Source organism: Festucalex cinctus, chromosome 1, assembly GCF_051991245.1.
Source record: "Festucalex cinctus isolate MCC-2025b chromosome 1, RoL_Fcin_1.0, whole genome shotgun sequence".
NCBI lineage: Eukaryota > Metazoa > Chordata > Actinopteri > Syngnathiformes > Syngnathidae > Festucalex > Festucalex cinctus.
Window position 1 is genome coordinate 5,741,465 of NC_135411.1, and position 15,925 is coordinate 5,757,389.

General features: G+C 40.1%; 2 protein-coding genes across 2 annotated transcripts; both read left to right on the plus strand.

Moving 5' to 3' along the window:
• Positions 1-2,732: 2,732 nt before the first annotated feature.
• On the plus strand, positions 2,733-15,238 carry LOC144013685 (uncharacterized). The gene is made up of 2 exons (XM_077512826.1): positions 2,733-3,192; positions 11,916-15,238. The coding sequence occupies exons 1-2, from the start codon at positions 3,069-3,071 to the stop codon at positions 12,992-12,994; spliced, it is 1,203 nt and encodes a 400-aa protein (XP_077368952.1). The 5' UTR covers positions 2,733-3,068; the 3' UTR covers positions 12,995-15,238.
• LOC144005992 (uncharacterized) lies at positions 7,596-9,855 on the plus strand. Its single transcript, XM_077504596.1, has 6 exons — positions 7,596-7,991; positions 8,132-8,178; positions 8,264-8,305; positions 8,374-8,407; positions 8,499-8,732; positions 9,839-9,855. The coding sequence occupies exons 1-6, from the start codon at positions 7,865-7,867 to the stop codon at positions 9,853-9,855; spliced, it is 501 nt and encodes a 166-aa protein (XP_077360722.1). The 5' UTR covers positions 7,596-7,864.
• Positions 15,239-15,925: the final 687 nt, after the last annotated feature.

A 15,925-nucleotide genomic window follows, 5' to 3' on the forward strand; every position in this document is an offset into this window, starting at 1 on the left:
TGCCTCTAGTTGTGTGAAGGCTGGAGGCCTTCACACATGTCATTCAACCCTTATTATTGTTTTTTACTTAAACTTATTCCTCCCACTTTTTTGTTCCGCATCTACTTCCACATTTTTCACCCGATTCACTCCATTCCAGTTTCAAACAATTCGAAAAATTCACGCGACGCATGCTTGTATTTTTATTATTCCTACGATTCACGCCTTGCCCACAATTCCCGATTTCGTACCCGATTATTTCCCACATTCTTCATTTTCCATTTACTTCCACATTATTCATCCGATTCACGTCATTCCAACTTCAATACATTCCAGCAATTCATGCCGCATTCAGAAATTAAACAACCAAACACAAATTAAACAATCCACATTCATGTGAAGCATGCTAGCCCAAACCACTAACTAACACTGGCTGATGTGACATCACGCACGGGCATACATGTATGCTATACTGCACAACAAACTTTGGACGGACATTATGGGTGATTTAACTCACCGTTTGCATCTACACACTAATAAACGTTCAGCAATACAGCCAGTCGGTATCTATGAGAGTGTAGTGGCTCGAGAATTTTGCGTTCAGTGACCGCTAACAGAGTAAGAAATTTGATATGTGGACTAAACTAGCCAACACCGGATTACAAGCAATAAATCTTACCTTCCTACGAAAACGGCTTTCATTTTGCCCACTTTGAGATCTCTGCATGTCAACCAAGGTTTAAGCTGCTCGACACTGTATTGGTATATTCGGACCCGTCGCCATGGGCGGGCCTTGGGGGTCCGTGCCCACCCTGTCAGTCAGCCGTGCCCGCCCTAGCAAGATGACTCACCAACTATTCGTCCTATCAGTCACGTAAACTTGCGCCTTCTGTTTTAAATAAAGCATTTAATGGAAGCCACCAAATGCCAAACCTCGATCCAGGATGACACAGTTGACATCAATGGGAATCCTGAGTCCACTGGTTACGTTTACAAGTGTGTGTCAAACTTTTATTTGAATTAGTCAAGCCACACAGCACGGATGAATTGTAGCAATACACAGGATGCTGTTAACAGACCCAAGCAGTCACACATACACAACAACAACTAAGGAGCATAAAATTATTTATCACTAAAGCAGTTGCAGTACAATGTGAGTTGAATTCCCTTTTTTTATTGCCAAGTTTGTTCATGTTGATGACTGTCACTAAGTTCTAATTAAAAAAACAGCACTATACACATCCTTTTGGATTGATATTCTGCTTAGTTTTTCACTGAACCCATATGTTGTTTCTGTATATCATCGACATAACGCAACCTTATTTCTAAATCACTTTAAAACATCCATTGCTGCATACAAAGTGCTGTGCATGGAATAGAAATTAGTCTTTTAGTAGACACAAGTGAAATAAAATCACACAAAATAAAATTAATTAGAGTAAGTATAAGTAGATAAGTATACACGCAAAGAAAATACTAAAAAAAATATATATATATAGAAATAAAATAACACAAAATACAAAAGGCACCATAAAAAAAGTAAAATGATGTGAAGTCTCATGCTGAGTCAAAGATCAAAGATGTCTGGCAAAAATGAAAGGAAATTTTGTCCATATCGTACAGCCCTAATCCAACACGCAAACGAAGGCAACTGCTAGCCAATTCCAGATAGAAGGGGTTGGGTCACAGAGTCATTCATTCGGACATAGTTGTTTACAAAAGTGAAGAGTGGATTTTTTTTCAAATGAACTTTTGAGTTGAATAAATGCAAAATGAACTACACATTTTTTTTCCCAGTTTGTCTTTAAGATTTCAGAACGAACTGCCGCTTTTAAGTGACAGAAAATATTTCTGAACACTTTTGCAGTTGTCATAATGCCGCTGTTCAACCTGATGAACATTAGATTTAGGTTGATAAAGTGTGCCCCCCAAAAAACTGGTAATGCCCCCCCCCCCCCCCCCCCCCTACAATTTCTTTCTGGTGACGGGTCTGGGTACTCCTAATATTTGAGATATTTCTGCTCATTTCAGACACAATGTCATTGATTTGAGAAGACCAAGATAAAGTTTGATCAAGGGTAAAACTCCCAACAGTTTGATGGCAGCCCCATTCACAGACAGACACAAGATTCAGTCTTATGGCATGTTTGGTACCCCCCAAAAAAACAACATTTTGTCTTCAAAATATTAACTTTGACCCAATTAGAAACTTGCACCAGTTTTTTCTTGAAGCAAGCCATTTACAGCGCCAATATTTTCTGCAGCGAAATACCTGGTCGTAATCATCTGCATACATCATTACACCTGCATTTAAAAAAAATAAATAAAAAATGTCATATCATTAACAAAGATGGAATAAATGAGAGGCCCAAGGCAACTACCTTGCGGAATACCAGTTTCAAGTGTAATGATGTTTGACAGTGCGCCATTCAAAAAAATACACATAATTGTTTCACGTTTGTAAAGTACAACAATGCAGACTCACTATAATGTAATGAGGTCAAAAGTAAAATGTTCATCTTATATGACTAAAAATTACTTAGTTACTTTTAAATGCATCAATAATTAATCTATATGTTTTTTTTTCTCGATTTTGTATCGTATTATTACAAACGCGCATTATCGCGCCGCATATAAAGGTATTTTGTTCTCGTGGGGTTGCCGTAGTTAGCGATTTAAGATGGCGGGATCTTTTGCGCATGCGCGTCACCGATCGTGCAGGGTCACCTATAGCGTCTTGACACAGCCCATAATCCAGTCATGTATTCAGGTCAGTGGTCCTGCCTTACTTCGAAGTTCGTTTGCTTGCCAGACGCCCTCCGGGAAATCATTCTTTTCGATTTGGTGCTGAGCAGCTGAACTGACTGCAGCCTCCACACAGGACGCTCATCACTGCTTTGAAGGACTGCAACATCATTTCTTAAGCCTTTGTGGCCAGATAAAATCGTCTCGGTGCGCCTTGAAACTTTGCCCCCTCGTTAGCTTAGTTTAGCTAAACTTAGCTTGCTAGCCGCTAACAACCAGACGTGCTTGGTAACTGCGACACACCGACAACTCAGTGTGACATTTTGGGCGTTAATTGTGCCAACATGTGTGCAAGAACGACACCGAAGGACAAGGAGGAACTTTTTGGAGTAAAAGAAGAGAGTGAGGAACATCTTCAACTGCTGGGCCACGTTTGCATGCAGCCTCGTGTTGTGCTACGCAGAGCAGGTTTGTACATTTCTTAGCTTGCTTACTTCGTATAGTCGAACTTGTTTCTATCGTGAAATTAATATTCATGTGTTTGTAGTTGAATGGAATCCAAATGGAATTGTTGAATGTGTATTAACAGAATGAATGCCATGTTACAAGATGGTATGAGATAGTCGGGTTGTCACACAGCACTGGTAGGAAATTCCTTTGGTATAGTGTCAACTTCATTCACGTTTAAACATCCCCCAGCACTGTTTGATACATTTAGGAGCTGAAGCCAGCATAGCACACAACACACACACCCATTTATGGTAACACAGTCTGCACACACAGTACACAGCACGCACACTCATTTGTTATAACACATATACTTAAATCGGAGTAGGGAATTAAGGTTAGGCCTGTCACCATAAGATGACATGAAATGTATTTTCAAGTTTTGTTCAAATTTTGTATTCATATTAATCATCATTGGTGTTTTATGGACAATATGTTATGTAATGCTTTGAAGGAGTTTTTATTCTTAAATAAGAGGTAGAGTTTATTCTTAAAACATAGGAGCTACGACAGCATAAAAACTAGACATTGTCTATAAATGTGTTTTGCAGAATAAGCAAAACTGGCATTGATGAGAGAAGTCACAAGGTAACAGGGGAAGTCTGGGGATTTGCAAGTTTCATGAGGTCCACAAAACAGGCCTTTTTAGGAACTGAAAACGATTGTAAGCACTCGATGTCTTCTAACTCAGCAGTCTGTCAAAACCAGCACAAACTGGCTGGGACACACTCACCCTCATTTAGTCATGCTACGTTCAGCCTCCGAGGTTATAAATTAGCAGAGACACATGAATCTCATTGCAAAAAACAAAAGAGCAAAGCACCATCGACAGAGACGTGTTTATTGCCATTTTTGCCCCGTTGGCCATTTCATAGGGGTCTTATTCTAACGAACTCCTCCTACAGAGTTTATCCGATCATCTTCAAACTTGGTGTGATTCATCTTAAGATGTTGAAGATGAAAAGTTATTGAAAGTTTTTTATTTCGCCGCACGCTGTTGTCGTGGCATGCACTTGTTTGCAAAGGGAAAAAAAATCTTCTTAATGAAGAATTCCCAGCTGTACGAAGCAGCGAGAGCTACGAAAATTTGTAGACATATGTAACAGCCCACGATGTACAAAAAAAGTCTCTTGCTGCTTTGTGCTAAACCCAACAGGAAGTCCCTCAGGGGCCGAGCATCACATTTTGAGCTAAAAAATTCCTCTTTAACGAAGCATTCCCGGTTGTACGTTTCACCTAGAGCTATGATAATTTGGAGGCATACATAAGAGCCCACGATGTACAAAAAAAGTCTCTTGCAACCATATCCTAAACCAAACAGGAAGTCCGCCACTTTGATTTACGTTGAGATTTGTAGCCATTTTTTGTGGCTTTTTTTAGGGGTCATATTTTAACGAACTGCTCCTACAAAATTTATCTGACCGTCTTCAAACTTGGTGTGTTTCATCTTAAGATGTTTATGTTGCAAAGTTATCGAAAGTTTTTTATTTTGTCGCACGCCGTTGCCATAGCAATGCATTGTTTGCCAAGTAAAGTGCTTCTATTTTTTTGGTCTATACATGTGCGAAAACTCGTGAAACTTTGCACACACGTCAGGCTTGTCATGCACATGAATATTTTAGAGATTTCTTGTGCAATTTGCAATAAATGGCTCAATAGCGCCCTCTAGACATTTTTAGGAAGCTTTTGGAAATGTAGGATTCAGCTAGATTTGTAAAAATTGGGATACCTATCAGCCTAAGAGTTACAAAAAGTTACTAAAGCCATATGCTAAACCAAACAGGAAATCTGTCATTTTGATTTACTTTGGTATTTGTAGCCATTTTTGGGGGCCTTTTATAGGGGTCATATTTTCAACAGAACTTCAGATCGTCTTCATTCTTTGGCGTGTTTCATCTGAAGATATTTAAGATGAAAAGTTATTGGGTTTTTTTATTTTGTCACACACCTTTGCTGTAGCCATGTATTGTTTGTGAAGAAAAAGGCTTTTTTGAGAGTCTAAATATGGGCGAAAACTCACATAACTTTTCACACACACCAGACCTGTCTGGAACATGAATATTTTATTTAGAGATTTGTTGTGAGATTTGTAATAAATGGCTCAATAGCGCCCTCTAGACATTTTTATGAAGTCTTTCCGATTATATGATTCAGCTAGATGTGTGAATATTGGCAGGCATGCCTAATATATACAAAAAGTATTCTATATAGCCATGTGCCAATCCATTTTGATTTTATTTTGTTAATTGTGCATCAGTTTTGGCCCCCACATCAAACTTTGCAAACACAAAGCATGTCAAAAACATTTACAATTTAGAGAGTTTCCTATTTCACAGTACCCCGACGTGCAAATACCCCAACATGGCCCGGGTTGCGAGGGCCCTTTATAGCTGCTCGCAGCTCTAGTATTTGTTTTGAAATTATTTTGTGAATCATTATCTCTTGTCTGTAATCAAAATATATTTCATATTAAATGATTTTGCTTCGCTATTGGTTTGAATATTAATCAAGTAATAAATCAAGAAAGACAAAATGTGGTTTAGAGTTTTTATGTGTGTTGTCACGTTAATCATTGATTTCTTATATCCCACTTTCACTTTTCTGCTAATGCAATAACTCCATCTTCCTGTGTGCCGCTGTTTGTAGGTTGCCATCTTGTGGTGTTTTGTGGCATAGCGAATGGCTGCGCACTTGGATTCAGATGTGAAGAATTCATCTTGGGTTCTGGCTGAATTACTGGCTTAAGTGTGGTCTTTCTTGTACTATTCCCTTCATGAAGAAAGGTTGAAATTTCTCCATCTGAGTTGCTGTCTTGGTCATACACTTTCAGTCGTGCCTTTGCCGCATTCATTTTCTTTACAGTTTCTAAGCGTTCAAGCTCTCTCCGCTTTTGCTCTAACAGTCTTTGGTTTTCAGCATTCTCTGCTTCTTGTTTTGCAAGCCTTTCTTTATTCTGCAATTCAAGATCTTCAAGTTTCTTTCTTTCAAATTCCATCTCTTCCGTCACCTTGAGAGTGGCTTCGGTTGCAGCAAGTTCTGCTGCTGCTTCTTGTCTTTTGACAGACAACTTGCTTGAGTAGCTTGAATGTACACTACTTGAGTGCTTGGATCTTTGGGAGCATGTTGGAATGAACACTGAGCCAAAATCACTCCAGTGCATTGATCTCCTTTCCATGCTTCCATTCTCATCATCTTCTGTGAGATTTGCTTGTGCTTGCTGTATGATCTTACAAGAAAGAGCATCGCCGGTGTCCACTCTGTGACGTGTGTCGCTGTCAGGAATTTCACAGCTACGTAGCTCGTCATAGGCTTTTCTCACTTCATCAGAGGTAAATTTTACCCGATCAATGTAATTGTGCAATCTTGTGCTAACAGGAACATCAAGTTCTGTTTTAGCTTCTTTAACAGCAATTTTCCATTTGTCATAACGAACCTTGAAGCGAGCTTGAAGCTTGCTTATTCTTTCTTCATGCAGTGCTTGTCCTTTCTCCGTGAGCTTTCTTATTCTTGTACTTTTTCTCAAACTCTCTGCAACAGCAGCATGTTTTGTGCTTATTTGAGGTGATCTTATATCTGAAGCTTCTTCAGGGCATTCTTCTTGTTTCAACTCTGCAGGTTCAGTGTCACAGTCTTGTTGGTCAGCCATGTCACTGTCTTGTCGATGCTTTATAATTAACTTTTGACTTAAATGTATTCAGGTTAATAGTGTGGCTTTAACTCGGGTTATGTGGCAAACTAAAATCTTATTAACTTAAATTATCTATTTTCTTATAGATAGGCAACTAAATGTGTATTGCAAACACCTTATATATTATCTTGTATAATATATTATAATAAATCTTCAGTTACACAACAAAAATGTTTTTTTTTTGTTTTGTTTTTAATGTCCTTCAAAATAATAAGACTTGCTCTTTCAATACCTTACTACCTAGTGTAGTTTTTAAAATGGTCAAAATGCTTGAAAATAACTTGAATTAAGCTTAATGACTGTCACTTTGTATCAAACAAACTATTTCCAAACTTAACTTGTACTTCAACCACAGCAGTTAGCCCCTTTTATGCACTTATAGAGTCCCTTCAAAGTTAGCAAAGTTAATCCACTTCTTCACATTTAGCTTGTTCTAAACGTGTTACTTGGTAGTAGATTAACTCTTTGACCGCCATAAACTTTTAAAAACGTTCAGTATAATCCTAGGATTGGCCGCCATAGACGTTAATTGACGTCTACTATGTTTTTTTATGGAAACGGGTGGAGGAAAGCCTTGGGCAGCTGTGCTCCAAGTATCAAGCCGATCGGGTTACTATAATGGGTTTTCCTGGCCACTAGATGGCTGTGATGAGTCTTTTGGGCAAGATCGGGTAGGAGACAACAGTAGAAGAAGAGAGGCTGAGCTAGAGTGTTGAGGGCGAGAGAATGGCGAACTTGGCTAAGGGAGTCAAAAAAGGCTACAGATGGCAAGCAGCTCACGCTTGATCCTTATTTTCAAAGCTCAAAAGCATCGACCAGTGCTCAAGAGCACAGTGATGACGGGGTTAAGTCATAGTTGAAGCGGTGACGCGGCCGTTTCGACCACGTCCTAAGACCCCACCGGCTAGCGATGCTCATAACGTCCTAAGGCCCCACCGGCTAGCGATGCTAACACCGGAGAAAAGTGGTGCACAACCGAGCACGTCTGCACAGATGACGTTTCATCGGACGATGACGACTACTATGGGTCCGATGCAAGACAGTCTTGGACAGTCTTCCAAAGAACGTGAAGGTAAGCGCTAACATGCTAAGAGATTGCTAGTAAGATTACTTTCCTAACTTTCTCGGGCGATCTGCTAGCAGCGTGTGTAAATGTGCTGATATACACTAAAACATCTATTACCTATACAAACGTGAAAGTATATTTTATAGATCGTGCTCACAGCAACGTCCGACCGCTGGTTCTACGACAAAGAAAGGTAAAAAAAAAAAACGTTTTCAATACACCGCAACAATAAAAGGAAAGTCTTTCGATAGTATTGTAATTGTATATGTTTCTTTCAGCTCCTACCCAAAGTGACCCTTCTCACAGTGAGCAGAACGAAGGTAAAAAGAAAAGATTCTCCACAGCACTAATAAAATATTTGATGGTAAACGTCTTCTATAATTTACAGAATGTGCATCAACCAATACATCCAAGAAAAAAAGGTAAACATGCGCACACACACACACACACACACCCACACATTGCATCACAGTGCTCTAAAATAATATATGATATTGAAATGTATATTTGCAGATCCCAAAGATTCTGGCTGGCTTGAAGTTGATGAATTCGGCTGGCAGCCAACCATCTTCCCCTTTGCTGCAAAACCAGGACCAAGGGATGCTGCAGCAGACCTGAATTCCCACCTGCCAGCTGACATCCTGGAGCTCTTCATCACGGATGAACTTCTCCAGCACATCGTTCATCATACCAACCTCTACGCAAATCAGTCCATGCAGAAGCAGACTGACAAAAACTGTTGCGCACGTGTAAATAGTTTGCAAAGAGTTTTCCAAATTGTTTGTTCGGATTGCTACTGTTGCATGTAAATAAATTGTTATTTTGCAATCAAAAAACATTTTTTATTGTTGGGGTAGTGTTTTATAGAAGTTTAGGTGTTTGTAGAATTACTAATGCAAAAAAAAAAGTGCCAAATTCACTAGAGTGCATGAAATAACATCGTTTCACAAAAAGCTTGATTTCTCCGTATTTTGGAAGAAAATAGAGTATTTGGGTGAAACGAAGCTGTTTTCTATTGTTGATTACTGAAGATCCAAATAAGGTAGAAACAAACTTTTTTTTTTTAGATGAAAGATGAGACTTCAATCTTTCCTTTGGTAGTATCCGCGTTTCCATAGTCCTAACACAACATTTTCTGTGGAGCTTGAAAGATCGGTAAAATTCTGTAAATCAGCTGGCAGTATAGGGGTTACCTTTTCCGAAAATGGCTGCCAGTCAAAGAGTTAAATGCCACATATATAGCTTGAGTAAAAAAAACTACTCATATTATTGCTCAACTTAAATGTCACATACATATCTTGTGCAAAAGAAAAACTACTCATAGCTTTTGCATAACTTAATTCCCACAAGTCAGTAGTTCTAACAATTGTAACCAGGTATTGTTAAACCACACATCCAGTATTCTGCAAATATACAACTCAACTCACAATAACATTTGTACATAACAGAACTTCAAGATCAACAGCGTAAAAATAATCAGCACCGCCTTTTATTGTAATAAACTCAAATTCCTTACAAGCAAAATTTGCCTGTCAACTGACTCTGGCAAAAGACAAGCTCTGTTGCATGTCACACTGTTTCCCCCGGTACTAAATACAGCTCAAGTTTGTTGTTTGATGGCGTGCGTGTACTTATCTTTGCTAGCGTTAGCCACGCCGCACTCTCGAAGACGTGAGCATTCCTCCCATTCATTCGGATGCATTTGGCGCAAGTGCTGGAAGAGGTTAGTTGTGCTGCCTGCGATTTTTCGTTTTCATAGCTGTTCGGCAAACCTTACACACGCTTTTACTTTGCTCTACGTTGCTCTTGTAAAAGCCCAACATGAGTCCCTTTTCTGGGGTCTTCTGGAGCAGACAACGTGCGCGAGTAGGCAGCGTACCGTTTGGCCAAAGTAGCTCCCGGTGATGTGGAAGCGTCACTTTCCTTCGCTGCCGGTTGGCGTGTGTTGGCTTCGCCGCCTGGGAGTCCGTGTAAAGGCCTCAGGATACTTCTGCGTCAGGCTCACGCGGAGACGTTACGTCTCCGCTCCGCTCCTGCGTTTGCTTTCAAACTTGTGCGCGATACACCTCAGATTAATGAATTCATTTGTTCGTTAATTTCTGTGCGTGGTTGTGTGAGCGATAAGAAAAAGGGGGGGGGGGGGGGGGGGGACAACAGGCGGTGATGTGGAGTGCCTGTATGGCTGTTGCGGGTTCCTGTGCGCCTACCGATGATGTCACATACCACAGCGTCGCTATAGTAAGCTGACGTCATCAGCAAGCGCGCCAGCCACCAAACGAAGGACCACAAAACAACGAGAGAAAAAAGAAGCGAGCCGCTCAAGGTTAGATGATGTGTATTTATTTATAAGCAGCTCGATTTCCCGATTTAGCTCATTTTCACATCGTGGTACTTTCAATGGACAAATTAATCGAAGGAATTTGCTTTATCGCCCAGCCCTACAATGATCCAATAATTATTTGCAAAGGGCACACTGCCACAGTTTTGCTGCCCTTGCTCTTTTTAATTGGTTTTCGTCTACATCCAAACCTGTCACATGTGCCACATTGCATCTGTAAAAAGAAAGAGACCAAGGCAAAAAATTTTGCCATTTTGTGTGCAGTTATGTCAGTCATAAAGAACAGGGAATCATCACCCGTTGTAGATAAGATAATCTGTGCCATTAAAATGTTTTATAATTATTTATTCTAATAAATAACTTCTGTTACTATTGGTAAAGAAGTAATATGCACACAAAATATGATCTAAATATAGATGATGCACACCTCTTAATTTTTCAGTTAAAATCTTCACTCATTTTGAATGGTTTTTTTTCCTGTAAATTTTAGTGCTTGAGCTCAATAGCTTCCAGGTCATGTGACCTATTGACCCCAAATCAGTGCTGCATCATAGTGGCATGTCTGATAGATGATGCACACCTTTTATTTTTTCACTTCCACTTATTTTTAATTATTTTTTTTCTAAAGATATCAATTTAGCTCAATAGCTTCCAGGTTATGTGACCTATTGACCCCAAATCAATGTTGCATCATAGTGGCATGTCTGATAGATGATGCACACCTTTTACTTTTTGATTTTAGACCTCCACTTATTTTTTTATATATTTTTTCTTTAAATATTAGTAGTTTAGCTCAATAGCTTCCAGGTCATGTGACATATTGACCCCAAATCAATGCTGCATCATAGTGGCATGTCTGACAGAAGATGCACACCTTTTATTTTTTCATTTTAGACCTGCACTTATCTTTAATTATTTTTGTAAATATTAGCTTTTGAGCTCAATAGATTACGTCATGTGACCTATTGACCCCAAATCAATGTTGCATCATTGTGGCATGTCTGATAGATCATACACACCTCTTATTTTTTCAGTTTAGACCTCCACTTATTTTTCTATTTTTTTCTTTAAATATTAGCAGTTTAGCTCAATCGCTTCCAGGTCATGTGATCTATTGACCCCAAATGAGTATTGGCTCAAAGTGGCATGTCTGCTCGATGACACACCTTTTTTCCTCTATTTCAACCTTTCCTTGGTTTTAAATTAACTTAATATTGTACATATCAATGTTATTGCTCAATATTACCCCACAACAATATTACCCCCTCGTTTGGAGCTGCGAGCTACAAAAAAGTGGAGGGCAAAGTGAAAGTGGAAGCTTAAGGTATTTTGTTTTTGGCTGAAACAGTACGTCGATCTCTATGTTCGTGGTGTAAATTGTCATTGATTAAATGGTTTGTGTCCGCATATACTCGTCTTGCTCAAGCTATCTTAGCTTGCTAGCTGCTAACAAACAGAGTGCACAATTGCTACACATTCCTCACCAGCTGTGCCCAAGTCAAGGTGCCACTGTAGAAACAATACACGTCAAGTCGCGCTTTAGATTTGACTTAACTGAACCAAATGTGTATTTGTCTTCTTGTGTCTTGCAGATGTTGGTGAAAAATATCTTGGTCCTGAGAAGCAGGAACTGAAGTCTCTTCATGTTAAAAAGGAGGAGGAAGAGCATGCTTACATTAAAGAGGAGGAAGAGCCCCTTTGTGTCAAAGAAGAGGAGGTTGAGGATGATGTCACCAAGTCACCACTGACCTTTGTTGCTATAAAGAGTGACGATAACGGTGAGCATGAGGAGGACAGAGGGGCGGAGCCCCAAAGCAGCAGCTCAACTCAATACATGAAGACAGAAGGTGATGCAGACCAGTGGGGACCACCACAAGCACAAAGTGATGACACAAGGTCACAGTCTGCTGACACTGACGACGACGACGATGATGAATACGCTAAACGTAATCAGGCTGACAACAACCGCTGCAAATGTTCTCAGTGTGGGAAAACATTTAGTTCAAAAGGGTATTTGAAAGTTCACTTGAGAAAACACACTGGAGAAAAACCTTTTGCCTGCCTAGACTGTGGCAAAGGTTTCTCTCAGCAGTCAAATTTCACAAGACACACAAGAACACACACTGGAGAAAAACCTTTTTCCTGCTCAGACTGTGGCAAAAGCTTCTCTCAGCAGTCACATTTAACAAGCCACACAAGAACTCACACTGGAGAGAAACCTTTTTCCTGCCCAGACTGTGGCAAAAGATTGTCTGATAAGGGAAGTTTAAAAACACACACAAGAACACACACTAAACCTTTTTCCTGCTCAGACTGTGGCAAAAGTTTCTCTCAGAAGTCATATTTAACAAGCCACACAAGAACACACAGTGGAGAGAAACCTTTTTCCTGCCCAGACTGTGGCAAAAGGTTTTCTCATAAGGTTAATTTAATAATCCATACAAGAAGACACACTGGAGAAAAACCTTTTGCCTGCCCAGACTGTGGCCAAAATTTCTCTCAGAAGTCACATTTAACAAACCACACAAGAACACACACTGGAGAAAAACCTTTCGCCTGCCCAGACTGTGGCAAAAGATTCTCTGATAAGGGAAGTTTAAGAAAACACACAAGAACACACACTGGAGAAAAACCTTTCGCCTGCCCAGACTGTGACAAAAGATATTTTTGACGATACAGTGGTAACGTCCCTTCATACGAAAGTTTCAAGTTTTGAAACTCCTCAACAGGAAAATATTGCCTCTAGTTGTGTGAAGGCTGGAGGCCTTCACACATATGTCATTCAACCTTTATTATTGTTTTTTACTTAAACTTATTCCTCCCACTTTTTTGTCCCGCATCTACTTCCACATTTTTCACCCGATTCACTCCATTCCAGTTTCAAACTATTCCAAAAATTCACGCGACGCATGCTTGTATTTTTATTATTCCTACGATTCACGCCTTAACCGCAATTCCCGATTTCGTACCCGATTTTTCCCCATGTATTAATGGGAGATTCAAAATTTCACATTTACTTCCACATTTTTCACCCGATTCACATCATTCCAGCTTCAATATATTCCAGCAATTGGTGCCATGAGCGATTCCAGCTTTTCAGGTTCAAAATTCACACCTTACCCACAATTCACGATTTCGTACCCGATTATTTCCCACATTCTACATTTTCCGTTTACTTCCACATTATTCATCCGATTCACATCATTCCAACTTCAATACATTCCAGCAATTCATGCCGCATTCAGAAATTAAACAACCAAACACAAATTAAACAATCCACATTCATGTGACGCATGCTAGCCCAAACCACTAACTAACACTGGCTGATGTGACATCACGCACGGGCATACATGTATGCTATACTGCACAACAAACTTTGGACGGACATTATGGGTGATTTAACTCACCGTTTGCATCTACACACTAATAAACGTTCAGCAATTCAGCGAGTCGGTATCTATGAGAGTGTAGTGGCTCGAGAATGTTGCGTTCAATGACTGCTAACAGAGTAAGAAATTTGATATGTGGACTAAACTTTTTACAGGTCCACATTTTTTTATACGTACAATTTTTTTTACAGGTACAAATCATGATTCTCCCAAACTGCAAAATTTTTTCTCCACTCCGTTCCCCCCCAACCCTATCCCCCACAACTTTACATCTCCAACTGCCTTCCTTTGTATTCTTAAGCACCCTTTCAAGGTGTTAAACACTTTGTCCCCCGCAACTGTACATCAACTGCCTTCCTTTGTAATCATAAGTACCCTTTCAACGAGTTCAGCACCTACGAGCCCCTCCCCTACCCTCCCCCTTACACATGGTAGTATATTTTGAGTGAGAGCACAGCACACAATCTCAGACTTCATTCAGACGTCACAATGGCATACGCAAAAAGGCTAACCCTTGAGCAAGCTTTAGCAATGCTGCAGAGTATGTCGGACTGCGAATCTGATGGTGGAAATGTTGGTGACATCGCATTTCAGAATAAAGATGATGGCACCGATTCTTCAAGTGATGAGAGCGATTCAGCTGAGAATGTGAGTATTTGTGCACCAGTAAATCCTCCACCCCAGAGGCCCACCAGGAGACAAGTAGCCAAATATGTGATCGAGCAGGAGAGTTCAAACACTGAGGCCTCATCAGATGAAGAGGAATACACAGTGCATGTCAACCCTTCTCGGAGCAAAAAATGAAAAGTTGATGATGCTGGTACAATGCCTGGATTCACAGAGAAGGGGAAGATGGCACTGTTTGGTTGCACCGGAAAGTTGGAGACTTCACTACCCCTGAAAACCCACAAACTGCCTTCAATGGTTCTGGAGGGCCAACAGAGTCAGCAAGACGTAAAATCACAAGTCGCCTTCAAAGTTTCCTCTGTTTGGTGGATCCAAGCATGTTGCTGACCATCAGAGAATGCACAGTCCACGAGGGCCGCAGAAAAAACCCCAGCTGGCAGTTGAGCATCTCCGAGCTGATGGCGTTCCTCGCACCGAAAACAAAAAACAAATACTGTCATTGATTACAACCATCTCAAATGTGGTGTTGACATCATGGATCAGAAACTTCGAAATTACTCTGTGCGTGCAGGAACAAGAAGATGGCCCATGGCTGTGTTTTACAACCTGCTTGACATGGCTGCCACAAATGCACATGTTTTGTACACAGCATGTAAAGAATCAAAAGAAAGTCGCCGATTGTTCATGCTGGAGCTTTCAGAGGAGCTCAAAAACAGGCACATGCAGCAAAAGACACAGGAGGAAGAGCGCAAACAACTACTTCGTGAGATGAGAGTTTCTCAGCACAAAAAGACTCAGTGCCAGGTGGGCATACTCTTCAATAAAAACAAAAGTACTCAACGTTGTGTACACTGCCGCAAATTTACCTGTGGCAAATGCAGGAAAGCTTCACCTTGGGAATGTGGAAACTGCTAGATGGGACAATTGTATGCTACATTTCTCCAATTTATATGTAGCGCTTTGTTCGTATGTAGTCAGACTGCACATCTTCATGTGAAATAAAAACATTTTCAAAGTTATACCTTCTCTTTCTGTGTTGTTTTTTTCAAAACTGAAATTGAACTGTTTGGGTGGTAATTTCATTCTTCTGTTCTAGGAATATGTGATATTTCCAGGGTAGATTTTTATTATTGGTGTGTAGACTGCAATCAAATTCCCATTCACGAAAGATTTTCAATAGAAATATTTCAGATGCAACTACGCTCTTCATAAAATGACAGGCTATTGTAATAAAAATAATTTTTTTTACGGCAAATTCAAAATGTTTCTTGGCTCAAAAGACAAAACAGGATGTTGGTGAGTACCTACTGGCCCCTCCCTCCACCCTCAAACACAATCGTTTGCAAAACAATTTGCAATGCTCTGGGGTCAAAGAGCTAACACAATCGTTTGCAAAATGCAAAACAGTTTGCAGCTCAATGGAGACAATGGAGATTATTCGCTCTGTAAGGGGGGGGGGGGGGGGGGGGGATCATGCAGCGAAAAAGGAAAATTCCGGGAGTGCCAGTGTTTTAAAGATACAAATATATGCTTTTTTCTACATGTACAAAAAATTTTTTACAAGTTACTTTTGCACCATATTTAGC